Source organism: Elephas maximus, chromosome 9 (assembly GCF_024166365.1).
Source record: "Elephas maximus indicus isolate mEleMax1 chromosome 9, mEleMax1 primary haplotype, whole genome shotgun sequence".
Lineage (NCBI taxonomy): Eukaryota > Metazoa > Chordata > Mammalia > Proboscidea > Elephantidae > Elephas > Elephas maximus.
Window position 1 is genome coordinate 24934690 of NC_064827.1, and position 22573 is coordinate 24957262.

At 41.2% G+C, this 22573-nt stretch overlaps 1 protein-coding gene across 8 annotated transcripts in view; it reads right to left on the reverse strand.

The window, feature by feature from the left end:
* The window catches only part of FREM1 (FRAS1 related extracellular matrix 1), a 184761-nt gene that overhangs the window by 114757 nt on the left and 47431 nt on the right, over positions 1-22573 (reverse strand). For all 8 annotated transcript variants that reach the window (XM_049895395.1, XM_049895396.1, XM_049895393.1 and 5 more), the window contains exons 6-7: positions 9327-9650; positions 3080-3188 (exon numbers count right to left, since the gene is read on the reverse strand). In XM_049895395.1, the coding sequence (XP_049751352.1) occupies positions 3080-3188; positions 9327-9650 (433 nt within the window). The remainder of the gene's footprint in view (positions 1-3079; positions 3189-9326; positions 9651-22573) is intronic.

A 22573-nucleotide genomic window follows, 5' to 3' on the forward strand; every position in this document is an offset into this window, starting at 1 on the left:
TTAGCTCACTCTTCATCAGCATCTCTCTCCTACCCAAAGTCCAGTCCCTTTCACGACTGCTAAGTTGTCTTCAGGAATGGTTCCTGCCCTGGGCCAACAGAAGGTTTGGGGACTATGACCGCCGGGATTCCTCTAGTCTCAGTCAGACCATTAAGTATGGTCTTTTTGTGAGAATTTGGGGTCTGCATCCCAATGATCTCCTGCTCCCTCAGGGGTTCTCTGATGTGCTCCCTGCCAGGGCAGTCATCGGTTGTAGCCGGGCACCATCTAGTTCTTCTGGTCTCAGGATGATGTAAGTCTCTAGTTCATGTGGCCCTTTCTGTCTCTTGGGCTCTTAGTTGTCGTGTGACCTTGGTGTTCTTCATTCTCCTTTGATCCAGGTGGGTTGAGACCAATTGATGCATCTTAGATGGCCGCTTGTTAGCATTTAAGACCCCAGGGAGCAGAGTTTTTTAAAGAAAAAAATTAAAAACATTTAAAGATGGTGCACTAGTGGGCCTAACGTATGCTTCCCCTCAAACCAGCCCAGCTTTACCTGCCTCCCAAGCCTTGACAACTTTCCTGCTTTCTAGCTGGAGCTGCCCCATGAGGGCTCCCATAGTCCTCACAATTAAAAAGCCCTGGATGCTACTATTGCTTCATCTTGTTACATGGCTGGTTACCTCAACTGATAACTGCAAGGAGGGCCACGTTTTGGCATGACCTCTCTTGAGCCTGTGGCCAGATCCCACCCCATTGTATGCACAATGCGTAGTGGCTGCAAAGAGGGGCCTGGTTATGTAAGCTGGAAGTGTGGGGAATTAACATTCAGTGGGGCAAGCTTTGACCAGTGAGAGACAGGAAATGGGAAGGAGCTGACAGAAAGTGTTCACCTATTCCCACCCTACCCTCAAGTCTCCCCAGACATAGTAGTTCCATCTTCCCTGGTGCAATCAGCTTTATTTCCTTGTGAAGCTGTGACCTGTTCAGTTGTAACACATTTTTATTTGTTCCCCCTTTGACTTCCCTTTTGCCCTCACTCTTGTTTTCAGTACACGGTTAGTCCATACAATTTTCATCAGCTTTGTTTTCTAGTGATCCTGGGCTAAGGCAATAAACCACTTCCTCGGCCCCCTCCCCTCCAAAAAAAAGAAGCAAGCAAGGAAGACAGGAAGAAACAAGTATGCTAGCACATATAAAAAATCTCTGTGACTAGTAATGAGGGTCTTAAAGCCAAGAGCACACAGGGCAGATGGGACCAGGCATCATGCAAAGGAAACATGCAGAAAGGAGCAACCAGAAAGACTAGACATATATAGAGCAAACTATTAACAGTGGCAGAATAACAAAGGATTTTAATTTTTTTTTATTTATTTTCCTAATGGGCATACATTAAGTTGATAATAAGGAAAAATGCACTTTTAAAAGTATTCTGATCTCCAAAGTAGTCAAAACCAGATTTGGAGCCCTCTGCAGAGTGCTATCTTAATGAGCCTGGTTGTTACAAGCCACACATACACATACATACTACTCGGTCACTACCCTCAAGCAATAATCTACTGACTTTGTAATGACTGCTATACTTTAGGCTATTAGGTCGTTCTTGTCTGTCGTCACCCCTCTAATAGAAGTAGAGTGGGACATAGAACCAGAATTATAAATCAAGGCTGCTCAACAGATGTCCCCATCTCCACTGAAATATACCGCAAAGAGAGAGAGCGAGAGACAAACACCCATGAAGCAACCCATTTAAGCTGCAGTCTGATGATTTAAACCATACACTGAGACATTTTCCCCATAGAAGAACCTATTAACACTGCTTATAAGTATTGTATGCTACTGATGGCACTGGCAAGAAAGAAAAAAATTTCATTTACATTCCACATTAACATTTGATCTAAATATATACATTTAAGTATGAGTCTACTGGGATTGATAGGCAGGGCAAAGACTTTTTCAAAAAAATCAATAAACGAAGCAGGTTACATTCTTATTTATATATTGTGGTTTCCACGCAACCCAACTTAAAAATAGGGCAATGGCCGAAGATACTGCAATTGATTTCTATATACTTAGAGCAACAGAGGAAGAAGGAGACCCAGAAATCGGAGAAGGAAATAGACTGCAGGTCTAACTGTCTCCATGAACTACTACCTCCTTTGCCACGAGACCAGAAGAAATGAATGGTGCCCATCTCCCATTACTGAATGTTTTGATCAAGGTTCCAATAGATGATCTTGATCAAAAGAAGAAAAAAATGTGGAACAAAATTTCAAATTCTTATTGGAAGACAGACTTAATGGATACATTGAGACTGGAGGAACCCCTGAATCTATTGCCTGGAAACAACTTTTAAGCCTTCAACCAAAATTATCCCATGAAGTCATCTTTAAACTAAACAACAATTCAGCTTATTTAATAAAAAATGTTCACCTTGAGCACTGAACTCTTTTAAAGAATTATCTACAGGAGATCAAATGGACAACAGTAACTCTAAAACACAGATGAGAACTTTAAGAGGCAAAGTCTAAATTAACAGTGAGGAAATTATATGGACAAAGATAGGGAGAAGGTTGACAGTGTGAAGCGTATAACCACTGTCATTAAACTGTATATGTAAAAATTACTGAATGGGTGTATGTTTCATTGTGTATATTTTCACCAAAAATAAAAAATTAAAAGAAAACAGGGCAGTGGACTGTAGTGTACACTTTCCTTGGATCCCTCTTAGCAATGTGAGTTAGAGACCTTTTCTCTCTCAGCCCAACTATGGCTCAATATCACAAATCGTCACTTTTTTTGCTTTACTCAATTAAGAAATGTCCTTATCTCCCACTGAGGAAAGAAGTTGCCACCTGGACACAGAAATCCTGCATTTAATTTCTCACACTGTCACTAGGAAAAAACAAAACAATACAACAACAACTATCTGATGCCCTGGAAAACCACGTAACCTGTCTGGGTTTCAGTAGCCTTGTGCGTGAAACGCAAATGAAACTCCCTTTCTTTCCTGACCCACATACTTTCTGTTTCCTCCAGCATTATGTTCTATGATGCCTTGTTGAGTGTGATCTGCTTGACGCCCTATATTGAGCTTCACCTGCGTTCCAGGATACTCGCGGGGCATTTGTATCTGAAGTTCTGATGGAGATGTGGACTGTAATCGGTGTGCTCTTTCCAAAGAAGAAGTCATACACTTCCAACTCCACCTGCAAACAAACAGATATACATGATTCACCCACTGCCAAGTTAAAGTACCATTAATTCTGGGGTGTACGCCACAGATGGAAGGCAAAACTGTTCCAGGTTCCGCTGCTGCCTGATCTCACTTTTGATAGCGTGATCTCTACACCTGGTTCCTTAGTTTATCAGTATCTTTTTTTTTCTTTTTAATTTTCCTCTCCATAAAAGAATTTATTAACCTGGTATTAGTAAATGTGCTGGAGAAATGTCCCTGCATTTGCCCAGGAGACTGACTTACTCCAGCATGAGACCACTCATGCCTCTCAGTGGCATAGAGTCTAGGGCATTGGTTCTTAGCTGGGGTTGATTTTGTCCTCCAACGAAACATTCAGCAAGTCTATAGACATTTTTGGTCTCAGAACTAGAGAGGAGAGGTGCTAGTGGCATCTAGTGGGTAGAGGTCATGGATGCTGCTAACAGGCTTCCATGCACAGGACAGCAGCCAAAGAAATAATTATCTGCTCTAAAATGCCATTAGTGCACAACTGTTAAGAAACTCTGATCTAAAGATTCTCTCCCTTTAGATATATTTTCAAATATCTAGATTTTATTTGGTCCCATGAAATCCATAATTAATAGGTGGGGGCTATATTCCAGAACACTTAATTGTGCTCATGAGGAACCTGGACATAGATCAAGAGGCAGTTGTTTGAACAGAACAAGGAATTATTGTATGGTTTAAAGTCAGGAAAGGTATGCATCAAGGTTGTATCCTTTCACCATACCTATTCAATCTGTATGCTGAGCAAAGAATCCGAGAAGCTGGACTACATGAAGAAGAATGGAGTATCAGGATTGAAGGAAGACTCATTAACAAGCTGCATTATGCAGATGACACAACGTCCTCGCCTGCTGAAAGTGAAGAGGACTTGCAGTACTTACTGATGAAGATCAAAGATCATAGCCTTCAGTATGGATTATGCCTCAACATAAAGAAAACAAAAATCCTCATAACTGGACCAATAAGCAACATCATGATAAACGGGGAAAAGATTGAAGTTGTCGAGGATTTCATTTTACTTGGATCCATAATCGACACTCATGGAAGCAGCAGTCAAGAAATCAAAACACACATTGCATTGGGCAAATCTGCTGCAAAAGACCTCTTTTTTTTAAGATAAAATATCTTAAAGCAAAGATGGCATCTTGAACACTAAGGTGCACCTGAGCCAAGCCATGGTGTTTGCAATCACATCATATGCTTGTGAAAGCTGGACAATGAATAAGGAAGACAGAAGAAGAATTGACACCTTTGAATTGTGGTGTTGGCAACGAATATTGACTATACCATGGGCCGCCAAAAGGACGAACAAATCCGTCTTTGAAGAAGTACAACCAGAATGCTCGTTAGAAGAAAGGATGGTGAGACTGCATCCTACATACTTTGGTCATGTTGTCAAGAAGAATCAGTCTCTGGAGACGGACATCATGCTTGGTAAAGTAGAGGGTCAGCAAAAAAGAGGAAGACTCTCAACGAGATGGACTGACTCAGTGGCTGCAACAATGGGCTCAAGCATAACAACAATTGTGAGCATGGCACAGGACCGGACAGTGTTTCATTCTGTGGTGCAGAGGGTCACTATGAGCTGGAACCGACTCAATGGTACCTAACAACAACATATGTTAAATTTTGAGCACTTACTATGTGCTACATATTGCGCCAGGTGTTGACAGAGAAGGATGAGGTATAATAAAGAAATGCAGAAATGCAGGGCCCAGTGACTAGTTTTGACTTGACAGCCATGGGTTTAGTTTTTTCTTTTTTGGTTATGGTCCATCTGAAAGGATAAGGGAATAATCAGAAAGTAATGTATCAGCAAATACTAAATAGCCAAAGAATCAGATTCATGGGTGCCAAAGTATCAGAGTAAAAATGAAACTATACCCAGGCAAAAGATGTCCTTTTCAAGGTGAGCTGTAAATATGTATTAGGTTGAACCATCTGAGATTATAAATTATCACTCACTTAAGAAACTTTATTCTCAAATACAAATAAAAGCCATACCTAATAAAAAGTGTTGAAATTTTCCAAAGAGGTGAAAATGCCTGAAAGAATGTACTGCCTGGGGAGAAATGCCCAGGGAAGGGTCAGCTTCAGAACCACTAGCCATTACCCAGCTCCCAGAAATCCCACCCCTGGGGCCTGAATGAACAAACCTTTATAGAGGCCCAGGGCTTTCAGCCCACCTAATCTGAAAAGCCCTTAATCTCCACTGGGAAATTGGGAGTTAACGTCTAATAAAAAAAAGTGACATTTGGACAGGTTCTGTTTTAAGTTTACCATTACCCAATGGCAGAAAATACATGCAGGAAGCAGCCAGAGCAGCAGTACTTTATTTGTGGGCTCAGGATAAATCTGGACACATAACGAGAAATTACTTCATAGAGCAGGGAAGGCAGGAGAGGCAAGGGTGAGAGAGAAAGAAGAGCTGCCACTTATTACTATGAAGTGAAGAAAGGCAAAGCAAAGGGCAAAGCACAAATTTGGGCTGAAGGCTGAAAATTCCTTAATTATACGGAGGCCAATTTGATAACCCGAGGGACACTCTTTTGCCATAATAAACCTGAACTCCAGTTTGTGTCAGTCTGCTCCTTAAATTCTCCGTTGTGTTTGAGTCAGCTTGCTGGTAGGTCTTCAAGTACCAAAAAAAAAAAAAAAAAACAAACAAACCCAGTGCCCCGTCTAGTCGAGTCTAACTCACAGTGACCCTATAGGCCAGAGTAGAGCTGCCCCATAGAGTTTCCAAGGAGCATCTGGTGGATTCGAACTGCTGACCCTTTGGTTAGCAGCCATACCACTTAATCACTACGCCACCAGGGTAGGGATATTATATGGAAGACTGTAACCAGCTGTTCTCCCTTCCCACTGATTTAGGAAATAATATTGGAATTATTATTCCCTGTCCTTGAGCAAAGAGAATGTGACCCAGCTGAAGCTGGGCCCACAAGGACTCACAAGGACACATTGACTGGGCCCTGAGATAAAGACAATAGATGGGACAATCTTAGAAATTATCTTCTGGGGAAGAAAAATATCTTTTCGGGAACATTTCACATAAAGCCAAACAAACAGAACACAAAAGTCTCCCCATGCCTATGTTTTTGTATTAACATTTAGTGAAGAGAAATTTGTTGGACCAATGAAGACCTGACTGTCGGCTACTGAAACCTGTATTAATGCTTGTTAAGAAAGGCAATTCAGAATATAAGACCACAGTTTCTAGCCAATCTGTGAAAAGGTGAAGCTTTCAATGATTCCACCCACTTTTTGTGGTGTGAATATGTACCGATGATTCTGTAACCTTCCTTGGATTCGGGCAGACATTAGCTCTGGCAGCCTGCTTGTCTGCTTCCCACTTTTGTCCTTTTGAATACATGCCGAATAAAACTTTTTCTTTTTGCTTTACTAAACTTTGTGATGTTTTTTCCCCACAACACCATTAAAAACAAAACAAGAGCTGCTGCTGAAATACAGCAGAAGGGATATAGGTTAGGAAGAAAGAGTAACTTCCTGGTGGAAAATGTTTGATAGTGAAACTGGTTATCAGATGAGACCAAGGAAACACCTCTCCTTAGTCAGTGTTATTAAGAAAACTAAGCGCCTAAAATAAAAAGAATAAAAGAATTTACTAATAAAATAATTGTAGACAAAACTTATCTCTAACTTCAATGGTCTTGTAATGCAGGAAGGCGTCTGAGTTCTCCAACTGGGGAGCTCTGGGCTAAATGTTGCCCACAGAAGTATTTTGTAGATGGCGCAATATTTTTAAATTTTTAATATGTTTTCTATATTTTAAATTTTCAATTGTGGTAAGTATATATGTAACAAAAGATTTGCCAATCCAACATTCTTCACGTGTACAATTCAGTGGCATTCATTATGTTTATCATGTTTTTCAACAAGCACCATTATCAGTTTCCAAATTTTTCCTTCACCCTTAAGCAATGAGTTCCCTTTTTCTCCGCCTCCCACCCACCCCTGGTAACCACTAATAAACTTTGATCTCTATAAGCTTGCCTAGTCTAGATATTTCTTATAAGTGGGATCATATAAAGCATTTTTCATATTTAAACACTGGAACATTTTACATAAAAATCCAGGTTTCCAACTTTACTTGAAAAAATGAGAGCTACACACTCGGCATTTCTCAAGCTGAAAGAACTGAAGAAAAAATTCAAGCCTTGAGTTGCAATAGTAAAGGATTCCATGAGGAAAATATTAAATGACGCAGGAAGTATCAAAAGAAGATGGAAGGAATACACAGAGTCATTACACCAAAAAGAACTAGTTGATATTCAACCATTTCAAGAGGTGGCATAAGATCAGGAACCGATGGTGCTGAAAGAAGTCCAAGCTGCTCTGAAGTCACTGGTGAAAAACAAGGCTCCAGGAATTGATGGAATATCAATTGAGATGTTTCAACAAACAGATGCAGCGCTGGAGGTGCTCACTTGCCTATGCCAACAAATATGGAAGACAGCTTCCTGGCCAGCTGACTGGAAGAGATCCATATTTATGCCTATTCCCAAGAAAGGTGATCCAACCGAATGTGGAAATTATAGAACAGTATCATTAATATCACACGCAAGCAAAATTTTGCTGAAGATAATTCAAAAATGGCTGCAGCAGTATATCGACAGGGAACTGCCAGAAATTCAGGCCAGTTTCAGAAGAGGACGTGGAACCAGGGATATCATTGCTGATGTCAGATGGATCCTGGTTGAAAGCAGAGAATACCAGAAGGATGTTTACCTGTGTTTTATTGACTATGCAAAGGCATTCGACTGTGTGGATCATAACAAACTATGGATAACACTGCGAAGAATGGGAATTCCCGGACACTTAATTGTGCTCGTGAGGAACCTTTACATAGATCAAGAGGCAGCTGTTCGGACAGAACAAGAGGATACTGTTTGGTTTAAAGTCAGGAAAGGTGTGCGTCAGGGTTGTATTCTTTCACCATACCTATTTAATCTGCATGCTCAACAATGAGGAAGACTCATTGACAACCTGCGTTATGCAGATGACACAACCTTACTTGCTGAAAGTGAAGAGGACTTGAAGCACTTACTAATGAAGATGAAAGACCACAGCCTTCAGTATGGATTACACCTCAACACAAAGAAAACAAAAATCCTCACAGCCAGACCAATGAGCAACATCATGATAAATGGAGAAAAGATTGAAGTTGTCAAGGAGTTCATTTTACTTGGATCCACAATCAACAGCCATGGGAGCAGCGTTCAAGAAATCAAAAGACGCATTGCATTGGGTAAATCTGCTGCAAAGGACCTCTTCAAAGTTTTGAAGAGCAAAGATGTCACCCTGAAGAGTAAGGTGCGCCTGACCCAAGCCATGGTATTTTCGATCACATCATATGCATGTGAAAGCTGGACAATCAATAAGGAAGACCAAAGAAGAGTTGACGCCTTTGAGTTGTGGTGTTGGCGAAGAATATTGACTATACCACGGACTGCCAAAAGAACAAACAAATCTGTCTTGGAAGAAGTTTGGCCAGAATGCTGCTTAGAAGCAAGGATGGTGAGACTGCGTCTTACTTACTTTGGACATGTTGTCAGGAGGGATCAGTCCCTGGAGAAGGACAACATGCTTGGCAGAGTACAGGGTCAGTGGAAAAGAGGAAGACTCTCAACGAGGTGGATTGACACAGTGGCTGCAACAACGAGCTCAAGCGTAACAACGATTGTAAGGATGGCGCTGGACCGGGCAGTGCTTTGTTCGGTTGTGCATAGGGTTGCTGTGAGTTGGAACTGACTTGACGGTACCTAACAACAACAACAACAGCCACACTGCGTGCGTCTGTATTCTCACATGGCAGCGATCACCCCTGGCTGAGGTGAAGCTGCTCCCTGAGGCACCTGATCTTTCTGGAGTTCACCACCATATCCTTTCATCTGGGTTCGCTCATTTATATTACCTGCCTGGCTCCTCTGAGCATTTGAGTTTGCATCCTGATATACAATGACCAATTCTCTTCTGGGGCAAGGAATGTGGAAATTAATCCTAAAGTTAACTGGATGGCCTCTTCAATACCTTCGTGAATACCAATTAGGCTAGAAGCCTGGCCTCTCTTCCCTCTCACCTCGTAATTCCTCCTCTCAGAATGGCTGCTGTTTGGTGGCTGGTAGGCAATCTGCAGGCCATTTAGATCTTTCCAGGTGAAGGAGGTGATGGGTTTGGTGTGATCCAACAGGTGAGTCATATAGCCCTGGAGTGGGGGTTTAGTGATGTTGAACACCAGCAAGGATTTGGGGGTCTCGTCATCTTCACAGTCCAGAACCGATGTGGTCAGAGAGGTCAGGATGAACTGATCCACTTCCAGAATAAACGTGGCCGTGAAAGCAGCCCTTGGAACCTGATTCGGAATGCCGGCTCTGATGTGGACAGGTAACCACGCACTCTCTGACTTTGGAAGGAGAAAGAGAGTGAATGAATGAGTAAATTAATGAATGATGAATAAATAATGGAGTAATTAAATAATACAGAGTTAATAGCATGATTAAAAAAAAATTTATACTTAACATAAATTCACAACCTTGAGAGTGTATACAGCAGTGATTTGAAACCTGGCTGTACACTGCAATCACCTGGGAGCCTTTAAACCCCACTGGTGCCCAAGTTCCATCTCCAAAGATCCTACTTTAATGTTCCGAGGGGCTCAGAAAACAGGTGTTTTTAAAGCACCCAGCAGCCACTGCCGTCGAGTTGATTCCTATTCACAGCAACCCTAAAGGACAGAGTAGAACTGTCCCATAGGGTCTCCAAGGAGTGGCTGGTGGATTAGAACTGCTGACCTTTTGGTTAATAGTCCAGTTCTTAACCCCTGAGCCACCAGGGCTCCTAAAGTACCCAGGAGACTCTAGTACGTAGCCAAGTTGAGAACAAGCATAAATATTGACATCTGAGGTACCTATGCTTATTATTCTCTCTCCAGCACTTACAACTTGAGTGAGGTCAGTTACTTCTAAGTCTCGTTTATTTTTCCCCCATCTGTGAAATGAGAATGCTTGACTCCCATGTATTAAGTGAGAATTAAATAAAACAACCTATGTAAACCACTTAAGCAGTGTCTGGCCTACAGCAGACACTCAACACATGTTAGTTCTACAAGGACAAAAATCACCTGTTTTCCAACCTACCATTATTATTCAAGGATAATAGCAGAACCAAAAATTGAACTATCCAAAGAGGCTGGGAGACAATTCTACTAAGCGGAAAATTACAATCAGTGACAGAAACATGCCATGGCTTTCAGACCAGTTCTTCCTGGTTCAGTCATGGCGGAGGAAGTGAAACTGGAACGGATCCCAATTTTTAAAATTTGGGTAAACAGAAATGACAACTGGAAGGGGAAAAAATATAGGTCAAAGCCCTGCTAAAAACTTAATCTCCCTCTTAGAAAACCAGAGCAGCATGTGTGTTGCATAGCAACCAAATCTCTTGCCCATTGCATTTTGAGCAGAGTCAGAAACAGCAGTGTTCCGCTCAAAGGTGGTGGCTGACCACACTGCTTTGAATGTGTGTCGCTCTCCACAGTCGTGCCAATAATCCAATCTCATGCAATAGCCTCCTGAAAGGGCTCACTACGCCTCTTCAGAGTCTCCCGTTTCAGGGCTTCAATCCATATTTTTCCCTTCGGGTTATCATTTCGATCACTCAAATTGTAACAATTCGAGTCTGTTTCAGTTCTCTTCATTGGCTATGAGTGAACTAGTTCGAAATAATTCAAAGCCCTGCCTAAAATACACAGCACCTATGGGCCTGAAGGAAGGTAGGGAGATATTTTGGTCTATTCCCATTACTAATCCCTAGCTTGGAGATCCAAAATCTTAACTAGAAAACTGGGCAATCATTCTCCTGCTTATTGAGTACCAAGCTATAAAGACACTATGCCCTCATCCTGCCAGCTCCCTTTAAAACCACATGACAAGTGAGATGGCCTCAAGGAGATTGGTGGAGGTGCATTCCATCATGGGATCTGAAGTCTGAAATGTTATGGGCATTTAAGAGTCCTGACAGCAGTAGGTGCTATCACAAGATTTTATGTACCCCATTGTTGAGAGAACTAGACTCAATTATCAAAACCATATTTGTTTAATACTGCTGAACACTCAATATTGGCCTAGGAGATGTAATCTGTATATCGTTATTGTTGGTAACTGCTGTCAAGTCTACTCCGACTCATGGTGACCTTATGTGCAACAGAACAAAACATTGCTTGGTACTGTGTCATCCTCACAATCGCCAGCATGTTTGAGTCTATCATTTCAACTATAACAGCATGTTTAAAAATGGAGCTCTTCTTGCCTCAGTCATAACTAAAAAAAAAACAGTTGCCATTGGGTGGATTCCAGGTCATGGAGACCCATGGGTGTCACAGTAGAACTGTGCGCCATAGGCTTTTTAATGGCTACATTTTTGAAGGTAGATCACCAGGCTTTTCTTTCAAGGTACTTCTGGGTGGACTTGAACCTCCAACCTTTTGGTTAGCAGTCTAGTGTGTTAACCATTTGCATCACCTGGGACTCCAGTCTCAACTACATTTCCAATAAAATAGATATGAGATTTGAAAGTGAATGTAAGAGGGACACTTCATACAGAATTCACAAGTCTCTAGAACCCTCTTACCCACTATAAGAATACAAAAGGGTGCAGAAAGGTGAGAAAGGGAGATTTATTTGGACAGAGTGCTGTGCTGTGGTGAGTGGATCGCCCATCCCAAACACCAGAAGAAAGGGTGGGACAGTGTACACCCCTTGCCTCAAGTGTTAGGAGGGAAGCTTCCTTGAGGCCAACCTTAAAATGTGTTCCTTACCCATGCTTTACACAGTACCCGAGAACAATTTAAAAATGGATTAAGGACCTAAGTGTGCAAACTAAAACCACAAAATTCTTAGAAGAATATGCAGGGGCAAAGCTGTCAGGCCTAGCTTTTAAAAATGGATTATCTAATATAACAGCAAAAGCACAAACAGCAAAAGACAAAATAAATGGAACTTCAAAAAAATTAAATACTTTCGTTCATCAAAAGACTTAACCAAAAATGTGAAAAAACAAGCTACTGACTAGGAGAATATCTTTGGAAACTATATATCAGATAAGAATCTAATAACCACAATATATATAAAACTTGGAAAACTTAACAAGAAAAAGACAATTAACGCAATCATAGAATGGGCAAAGGACTTGAGTAGATATTTCATCAAAGAGGACATTCAAATAGCCACCAGACACATAAAAAAAAATGCTCAGTGTTATTAGCCATCAGTGAGATGCAAATCAAAACTATAATGAGGTACCATTTCACTCCCACTAGGATGGCTAAGATTAAAAAAAAAAAAAAAACAGAAAATAACAAATGTTGGCAAGGGTGCGGGGACATTGGTACACTTACCCATTGCTGGTGGGAATAAAAAATGGTACAGCTGTTGTGGAAAACAGTGTGGCAGTTCCTCAAAAAACTAAAAATAGAACTACCATATGACCTAGCAATTCCACTTCTAGGTATATAACCAAAAGACTTGAAAGCAGAGACTGAAAAAGAGACTCGTACACCAGTGTTCGCTGCAGCACTACTCACAATAGTCAAAAGGTGGAAATGACCTAAGTGCCCATCAGCAGATGAATGGGTAAACAAAATGTGGTGCATACATATAACAGACTACTGCTCAATCAGTAGGAGAAATGAAGTTTTGCCTTAGTATACACGGTGCTTGAAAATATGCTGACCAAAATAAGCCAATCGCAAAAGGACGAATGTCGTATTTAAAAAAAACCCAAACCACACCTGTTGCCGTTGAGTCAATTCCGACTCAGCGACCCTATAGGACAGTGTAGAACTGCCCCATAGGGTTTCCAAGGAGTGCCTGGTGGCTTCAAACCGCCAACCTTTTGGTTAGCAACCATAGCTCTTAACCACTACCAGGGTTTCCAAATATTGTATCATCTCACTTACATAAAAAGACAAGAAAAGGTAAATACACAGTGACCAAAATTTATCAGTGGTTACCAGGGGTGCCAGGAGAGGGGAAAGAGGGGTTAACAGTTATGAGAAAATCACATTGATTAAGGGTAAGGTTGCACAGCTGATTATTATAATTGCCATCAGTAAGTTGTACACCTGTAAAAAGTTGAATTGGCAAAAGTTGTGATAGACATATTTAAGACAATGACAAAAAAAAAAAAAGAATAGCTTCTGAGACTGCTTATGTACAACCAAAATCCTCACGGGATTTAATTTCTTGGTTTAGAGGCTTAGGGTCATGGTTTCGTGGGATATCCCAGTTAACAGGCCTAATAATGTGATTAGTGCTTCTGTTCTATATCCTAGTTTGTTGTGTAGTGCCTGAGGTCTTAAAGGCTTGCAAGCAACCATCCAAGGCTCAACAACTGATCACTACTCACCTGGAGCAACAGAGGAAGGAGAGTCAGGAATAGGAGGAGGATATGGAATATGTGGCTAATTGTTTCTATGAACAATTGCCCCTTTAGCCATAAGATTAGAAGAACTGAATGGTGCCCGGCTACCATTATTGAACACTTTGATCAAAGATTCTATAAACGAATCCTGACGAAAAGGGGGGAAATTCAGAACAGAATTTCAAATTCTCATGGACTCCAGACTTTCTGGAGCCATGGAGAGTGGTTAAACCTCTGCAACTATTGGCTTGAGATAATCTTTAAACCTGAAACCAAAAATACCTCCTGAATTCTTCTTAAAACAATAGCTTAGCTTAACTGGTAAAAAAGGTCTGCCTTGAGCATTATGTTTTTTTAAGAACTTTATCTATATATTATCAAATAGAGAAAAGCAACTAGAAAGATTAGCTAGGAAACTTAGGGAGCAGTGAGTTGATGTTAATGAGGGAGGAGCAACTCAGAAAAGGAGGGTGCGAATGGTTGCACAACTCAAAGAATATAATCAATGTCACTAAATAGTACATGTAGAAATTGTTGAATTGGTGTGTGTTCTGCTATGTATATTCTCAACAACAACAACAAATAAAATTTAGGGTGGAAAAATGTGTTCCTTGTAGGTGGAGCACACAAAGGGCTGGTGCTGGGCTGATACTTGAGGAAGCTAAGTGGCCTGAGGCAAAAGAATAAAGGTGGCTGTGCAGGGATCAGCTTGTAGTCTTTGTTTGTAGAACAGAGGGCAAGTCTGGGGTCACCCTGGTTTCTAACCTTTAGAGTGCACCCTCAAAGAGCCAAAGGACCCCCATAGCAAGAAGCCGGAGGTGGAAATCATAGGCTAGCAGCTGCAGAAGGAACTGCAAGTGACTAATCAGCCTAGAAGGACTCCTGGCGGTACAGTGGTTAAAGCTCTCTGTTGCTAACCAGAAAGACAGTGGCTTGAACTCACCAGCAGCTCCATGAGAGAAAGAGGTGACAGTCTACTTTCATAAAGATTGCAGCCTTGGGAAGTTTATGGAGAAGTTCTATTCTGTCCTATAGGGTCGCTATGAGTTGGAATCAATTTGACGGCAAAGTCTTTGGTTTTTTGGTTAATCAGGCTAGAAATGCATCCTCCCAAGACTATAAAGGGCACAGTGTTGTTTCAGTGGTAGAATTTTCACCTTCCATGCCAGAGACCCAGATTCAATTTTTACCCAATGCATCCCACGCACAGCCACCACCTGTCTGCCAGTAGAGGATTGCATGTTGCTATGATGTTGAACAGGTTTCAGCGGAGCTTCTAGACTTAGGCAGACTAGGAAGAAAGGTCAGGCGATCTACTTCCAAAAATCAGCCAATGAAACCCTGTGGATCATAACAGTCTAATCTGAATCCAATCAAAGGGATGGCCAGGACCAGGCAGCGTTTTATTCTGTTGTGCATGGGGTCACTAAAAGTCGGGGTGACTCTACAGCAGCTAACAAAGACTAGAAAGCTACTAGTGAGAGTAACTCTCACAAGGGGAGACATCTCCTGTGATGTGGGAGCTCCAGGGAAACCAGGAAATTGCCCAGGAGACAGAGAATCAGCTTCAACTTCTGCTAGGCTCAGACAGCATGAAGTCATATTCCATCAGTGCCTGATAGAGTAAGCACTCTTGCCTTAACACCCTCCCAACACAGCCCTCTACTGCCCAGTGCTGGATATTCAGAGACTGGACAGCAAAGCTCAGTAAAACAAAGGACAAGAGAGAAATAGAGAAAACAATCAACCCCTTCCCATTCCACAATTCATGAAGACAAATGAACGATACACTGAGACTTCCCAAGGTTTAGAATATCTACTCTCCATGTACCATTAAAAAATTATTTGATGATGCATAATTTGAAAACTCAACAACAGAGAAATCATGGTATAAAGGACTGATAGTGCTGAACAGTGGAACCAGTTAAGCCTACAGTTAAGTCTAAATAAATATGTCATTTTAAACATGTTATCAAAATGGGTGCAAATGTCTAAAATGTTACTTGAAAGAAAATATAGACGATGTAAGAAATAATGTATGACAACCATATTCTAGAATTAAAATTGCAAATTATATAAACGAAGGCTGGGAGGTGGGCAATTGACAGGAGAGAAGATAAATTGGATTGATGTTCATCATACATATAGAGGGGCCAAGAGAATCCACTTCATGTTTTTACTTTAAATATTTAAAAAACACAGGTTAGGGGGCCAAGATGGCGGACTAGGTGGATGCTACTGCGGATCCCTCTTGCAACAAAGACTCAGAAAAACAAGTGAATCGATCACATACATAACAATCTACGAACCCTGGACAACAAACACAGATTTAGAGACGGAGAACGAACAAATACGGGGAGGCAGTGATTGTTTTCAGAGGCTGGAGCCAGCGTACCAGTCAGGTGACCTTCGGCGCCCGATTTGGGGCAGATCCCAGGGGGGCAGACGGCACAAACAAGGGGCCCAGCCCTGGCCCCCGAACTCATTCTGGGAGGGGGCCCAGCCGGTTCGCGCGGGTGGCGTGGCAGCGCAGCCGGTGGGAAAAGTCCCCGGGAGGCAGTGACTGGTCTTGGAGCGGGGAGAGCAATGTCCGAGCCGGGGAGCCGTCCCGCTGGGATTTTGGTGGGGCACAGACAGGGCATAGGTGCGGCGAGCTGCTCCATCCCCCTGAACTAACCCCGGGAGGGGGCCCAGCCAGTTCGCGCGGGCAGCGTGGCAACGCAGCCGGTGAGAGAAGTCCCCGGGAGACAGTGACGGGTCTTGGAGCAGGGAGAGCGGCGTCCCAGCCTGGGACCCGTCCCGCCGGAACTTTGACTGGGCGCAGGCACGGCATAGGCACGGCATAGGCGCGGCGAGCTGCTCCATCCCCGTGAACTAGCCCCGGGGGGGTGCCCAACCGGTTCGCGTGGGCAGCATGGCGACGCGGCCGGTGGGGTAGGTCCCCGGGGGGCAGCAAATGGTCTTGGAGCGGGGAGAGCGGCGTCCCAGCCGGGATGCGCGGTCGCGGCGCAGGCGCGGGGAGCTGCTCCGCTCGCCTGAGCTGACCCCGGGGGGGAGCCTAGCCGATTTTCGGGGCGGTGCAGCGACGTGGCTGGCGGGACGGGGAGTCCCCGGGAGGCAGCGACTGATTTTGGAGTTGGGAGTGCACCGTCCCAGTAGGGGAACCTTGACGCTGGACATGGGGCTGGCAGCGGAGGATCTGACCTTGACTCCAGTGGGTCAGACCCACCGGGGGCAATCTCCACACAGCCAGCACACAAAGGCGACGCGCCCCATGGAAATCTCAAATATAATAGTCATTCCAAGCAAGACAAGCAACTCTGGCTATATTCTGAGGTACTACACTCCTATCTCTCTGATCCCTCCCCCACCCTCCCCAGGCGGCTTCATTAACATCCAAATAGCCTGAGCCAGAGGGAGAACTCTGGTAGGGATCTGACTGCATTTTTTTTCGGCGGATTTTCTGGAAAAACTAGTTTCCCAGTAATGCCTCAGAGACAGCAGTCCATATCAAACCACATAAAGAAGCAGACCATGACAGCTTCTCCAACCCCCCAAACAAAAGAATCAAAATCTTTCCCAAATGAAGATACAATCCTGGAATTATCTGATACAGAATATAAAAAAACTAATCTACAGAATGCTTCAAGACATCACAAACGAAATAAGGCAAACTGCAGAAAAAGCCAAGGAACACACTGATAAAACTGTTGAAGAACTCAAAAAGATTATTCAAGAACATAGTGGAAAAATTAATAAGTTGCAAGAATCCATAGAGAGACAGCATGTAGAAATCCAAAAGATTAACAATAAAATTACAGAATTTGACAACGCAATAGGAAGTCAGAGGAGCAGAATCGAGCAATTAGAATGCAGACTGGGACATCTGGAGGACCAGGGAATCAACACCAACATAGCTGAAAAAAAATTAGATAAAAGAATTAAAAAAAATGAAGAAACCCTAAGAATCATGTGGGACTCTATCAAGAAGGATAACTTGCGGGTGATTGAAGTCCCAGAACAGGGAGGGGGGACAGAAAACACAGAGAAAATAGTTGAAGAACTCCTGACACAAAACTTCCCTGACATCATGAAAGATGAAAGGATATCTATCCAAGATGCTCATCGAACCCCATTTAAGATTGATTCAAAAAGAAAAATACCAAGACATATTATCATCAAACTCGCCAAAACCAAACATAAACAGAAAATTTTAAAAGCAGCCAGGGAGAAAAGAAAGGTTTCCTTCAAGGGTGAATCAATAAGAATAAGTTCAGACTACTCAGCAGAAACCATGCAGGCAAGAAGGGAATGGGATGACGTATACAGAGCACTGAAGGACAAAAACTGCCAACCAAGGATCATATATCCAGCAAAACTCTCTCTGAAATATGAAGGAGAAATTAAGATATTTACAGATAAACACAAGTTTAGAGAATTTGCAAAAACCAAACCAAAGCTACAAGAAATACTAAAGGATATTGTTTGGTCAGAAAACCAATAATATCAGATACCAGCACAATATAAGGTCACAAAACAGAACGTCCTGATATCAACTCAAATAGGGAAATCACAAAAACAAACAAATTAAGATTAATTAAAAAAAAATAATAATAATACACATAACAGGGAATCATGGAAGTCAATAGGTAAAAGATCACAATAATCAAAAAGAGGGACTAAATACAGGAGGCATTGAACTGCCAGACGGAGAGTGATACAAGGCGATATAGAACGATACAAGTTAGGTTTTTACTTAGAAAAATAGGGGTAAATAATAAGGTAACCACAAAAAGGTATAACAACTCCATAACTCAAGATAAAAGCCAAGAAAAACGTAACGACTCAACTAACATAAAGTCAAAGACTATGAAAATGAGGATCTCACAATTTACCAAGAAAAACGTCTCGGCACAAAAAAGTATGTGGAAAAATGAAATGGCCAACAACACACATGAAAAGGCATCAAAATGACAGCACTAAAAACTTATTTATCTATAATTACGCTGAATGTAAATGGACTAAATGCACCAATAAAGAGACAGAGAGTCTCATACTGGATAAAGAAACACGATCCATCTATATGCTGCCTACAAGAGACACACCTTAGACTTAGAGACACAAACAAACTAAAACTCAAAGGATAGAAAAAAATATATCAAGCAAACAATAAGCAAAAAAGAAGAGGAGTAGCAATATTAATTTCTGACAAAATAGACTTTAGACTTAAATCCACCACAAAGGATAAAGAAAGACACTATATAATGATAAAAGGGACAATAGATCAGGAAGACATAACCATATTAAATATTTATGCACCCAATGACAGGGCTGCAAGATACATAAATCAAATTTTAACAGAATTGAAAAGTGCGATAGACACCTCCACAATTATAGTAGGAGACTTCAACACACCACTTTCGGAGAAGGACAGGACATCCAGTAAGAAGCTCAATAGAGACACGGAAGACCTACTTACAACAATCAACCAACTTGACCTCATTGACTTATACAGAACTCTCCACCCAACTGCTGCAAAGTATACTTTTTTTTCTAGCGCACATGGAACATTCTCTAGAATAGACCACATATTAGGTCATAAAACAAACCTTTGCAGAGTCCAAAACATCGAAATATTACAAAGCATCTTCTCAGACCACAAGGCAATAAAACTAGAAATCAATAACAGAAAAACTAGGGAAAAGAAATCAAATACTTGGAAAATGAACAATACCCTCCTGAAAAAAGACTGGGTTATAGAAGACATCAAGGAGGGAATAAGGAAATTCATAGAATGCAACGAGAATGAAAATACTTCCTATCAAAACCTCTGGGACACAGCAAAAGCAGTGCTCAGAGGCCAATTTATATCGATAAATGCACACATACAAAAAGAAGAAAGAGCCAAAATCAGAGAACTGTCCCTACAACTTGAATAAAGAGAAAGTGAGCAACAAAAGAACCCATCAGGCACCAGAAGAAAACAAATAATAAAAATTAGAGCTGAACAAAATGAATTAAAACAAAATGAATTAGAGAACAGAAAAACAATTGAAAGAATTAACAAAGCCAAAAGCTGGTTCTTCGAAAAAATTAAGAAAATTGATAAACCATTGGCTAGACTGACTAAAGAAATACAGGAAAGGAAACAACCCGAATAAGAAATGAGAAGGACCACATCACAACAGAACCAAATGAAATTAAAAGAATCATTTCAGATTACTACGAAACATTGTACTCTAACAAATTTGAAAACCTAGAAGAAATGGATGAATTCCTGGAAAAACACTACCTACCTAAACTAACACATTCAGAAGTAGAACAACTAAATAGACCCATAACAAAAAAAGAGATTGAAACGGTAATCAAAAAACTTCCAACAAAAAAAGCCCTGGCCCGGACAGCTTCACTGCAGAGTTCTACCAAACTTTCAGAGAAGAGTTAATACCACTACTACTGAAGGTATTTCAAAGCATAGAAAATGACGGAATACTACCCAACTCATTCTATGAAGCCACCATCTCCCTGATACCAAAACCAGGTAAAGACATTACAAAAAAAGAAAATTATAGACCTATATCCCTCATGAACATAGATGCAAAAATCCTCAACAAAATTCCAGCCAATAGAATTCAACAACACATCAAAAAAATAATTCACCATAATCAAGTGGGATTTATACCAGGTATGCAAGGCTGTTTAAATACCAGAAAAACCATTAATGTAATCCATCACATAAATAAAACAAAAGATAAAAACCACATGATCTTATCAATTGATGCAGAAAAGGCATTTGACAAAGTCCAACACCCATTTATGATAAAAACTCTTACCAAAATAGGAATTGAAGGAAAATTCCTCAACATAATAAAGGGCATCTAGGCAAAGCCAACAGCCAATATCACTCTAAATGGAGAGAACCTGAAAGCATTTCCCTTGAGAACGGGAACCAGACAAGGATGCCCTTTATCACCGCTCTTATTCAATATTGTACTTGAAGTCCTAGCCAGGGCAATTAGGCTAGACAAAGAAATAAAATGTATCCGGAATGGCAAGGAGGAAGTAAAGTTATCACTATTTGCAGATGACATGATTATATACACAGAAAACCCTAAGGAATCCTCCAGAAAACTACTGAAACTAATAGAAGAGTTTGGCAGAGTCTCAGGTTATAAAATAAACATACAAAAATCACTTGGATTCCTCTACATCAACAAAAAGAACATCGAAGAGGAAATAACCAAATCAATACCATTCACAGTAGCCCCCAAGAAGATAAAATACTTAGGAATAAATCTTACCAAGGATGTAAAAGACCTATACAAAGAAAACTACAAAGCTCTACTACAAGAAATTCAAAAGGACATACTTAAGTGGAAAAACATACCTTGCTCATGGATAGGAAGACTTAACATAGTAAAAATGTCTATTCTACCAAAAGCCATCTATACATATAACGCACTTCTGATCCAAATTCCAATGTCATATTTTAAGGGGATAGAGAAACAAATCACCAATTTCATATGGAAGGGAAAGAAGCCCCGGATAAGCAAAGCATTACTGAAAAAGAAGAAGAAAGTGGGAGGCCTCACTCTACCTGATTTCAGAACCTATTATACAGCCACAGTAGTCAAAACAGCCTGGTACTGGTACAACAACAGGCACACAGACCAATGGAACAGAATTGAGAACCCAGATATAAATCCATCCACGTATGAGCAGCTGATATTTGACAAAGGACCAGTGTCAGTTAATTGGGGAAAAGATAGTCTTTTTAACAAATGGTGCTGGCATAACTGGATATCCATTTGCAAAAGAATGAAACAGGACCCATACCTCACACCATGCACGAAAACTAACTCCAAGTGGATCAAAGACCTAAACATAAAGACTAAAACGATAAAGATCATGGAAGAAAAAATAGGGACAACCCTAGGAGCCCTAATACAAGGCATAAACAGAATACAAAACATTACCAAAAATGATGAAGAGAAACCCGATAACTGGGAGCTCCTAAAAATCAAACACCTACGCTCATCTAAAGACTTCACCAAAAGAGTAAAAAGACCACCTACAGACTGGGAAAGAATTTTCAGCTATGACATCTCAGACCCGCGCCTGATCTCTAAAATCTACATGATTCTGTCAAAACTCAACCACAAAAAGACAAACAACCCAATCAAGAAGTGGGCAAAGGATATGAGCACACATTTCACTAAAGAAGATATTCAGGCAGCCAACAGATACATGAGAAAATGCTCTCGATCAATAGCCATTAGAGAAATGCAAATTAAAACTACGATGAGATTCCACCTTACACCAACAAGGCTGGCATTAATCCAAAAAACACAAAATAATAAACGTTGGAGGGGCTGTGGAGAGATTGGAACTCTTATACACTGCTGGTAGGAATGTAAAATGGTACAACCACTTTGGAAATCTATCTGGTCTTATCTTAAACAGTTAGAAATAGAACTACCATACAACCCAGAAATCCCACTCCTCGGAATATACCCTAGAGATACAAGAGCCTTCACACAAACAGATATATGCACACCCATGTTCATTGCAGCTCTGTTTACAATAGCAAAAAGCTGGAAGCAACCAAGGTGTCCATCAACGGATGAATGGGTAAATAAATTGTGGTATATTCACACAATGGAATACTACGCATCGATAAAGAACAGTGACGAATCTGTGAAACATTTCGTAACATGGAGGAACCTGGAAGGCATTATGCTGAGCGAAATTAGTCAGAGGCAAAAGGACAAATATTGTATAAGACCACTATTATAAGATCTTGAGAAATAGTAAACCTGAGAAGAACACATACTTTTGTGGTTGCGAGGGGGGGAGGGAGGGAGGGTGGGAGAGGGTTTTTTATTGATTAATCAGTAGATAAGAACTGCT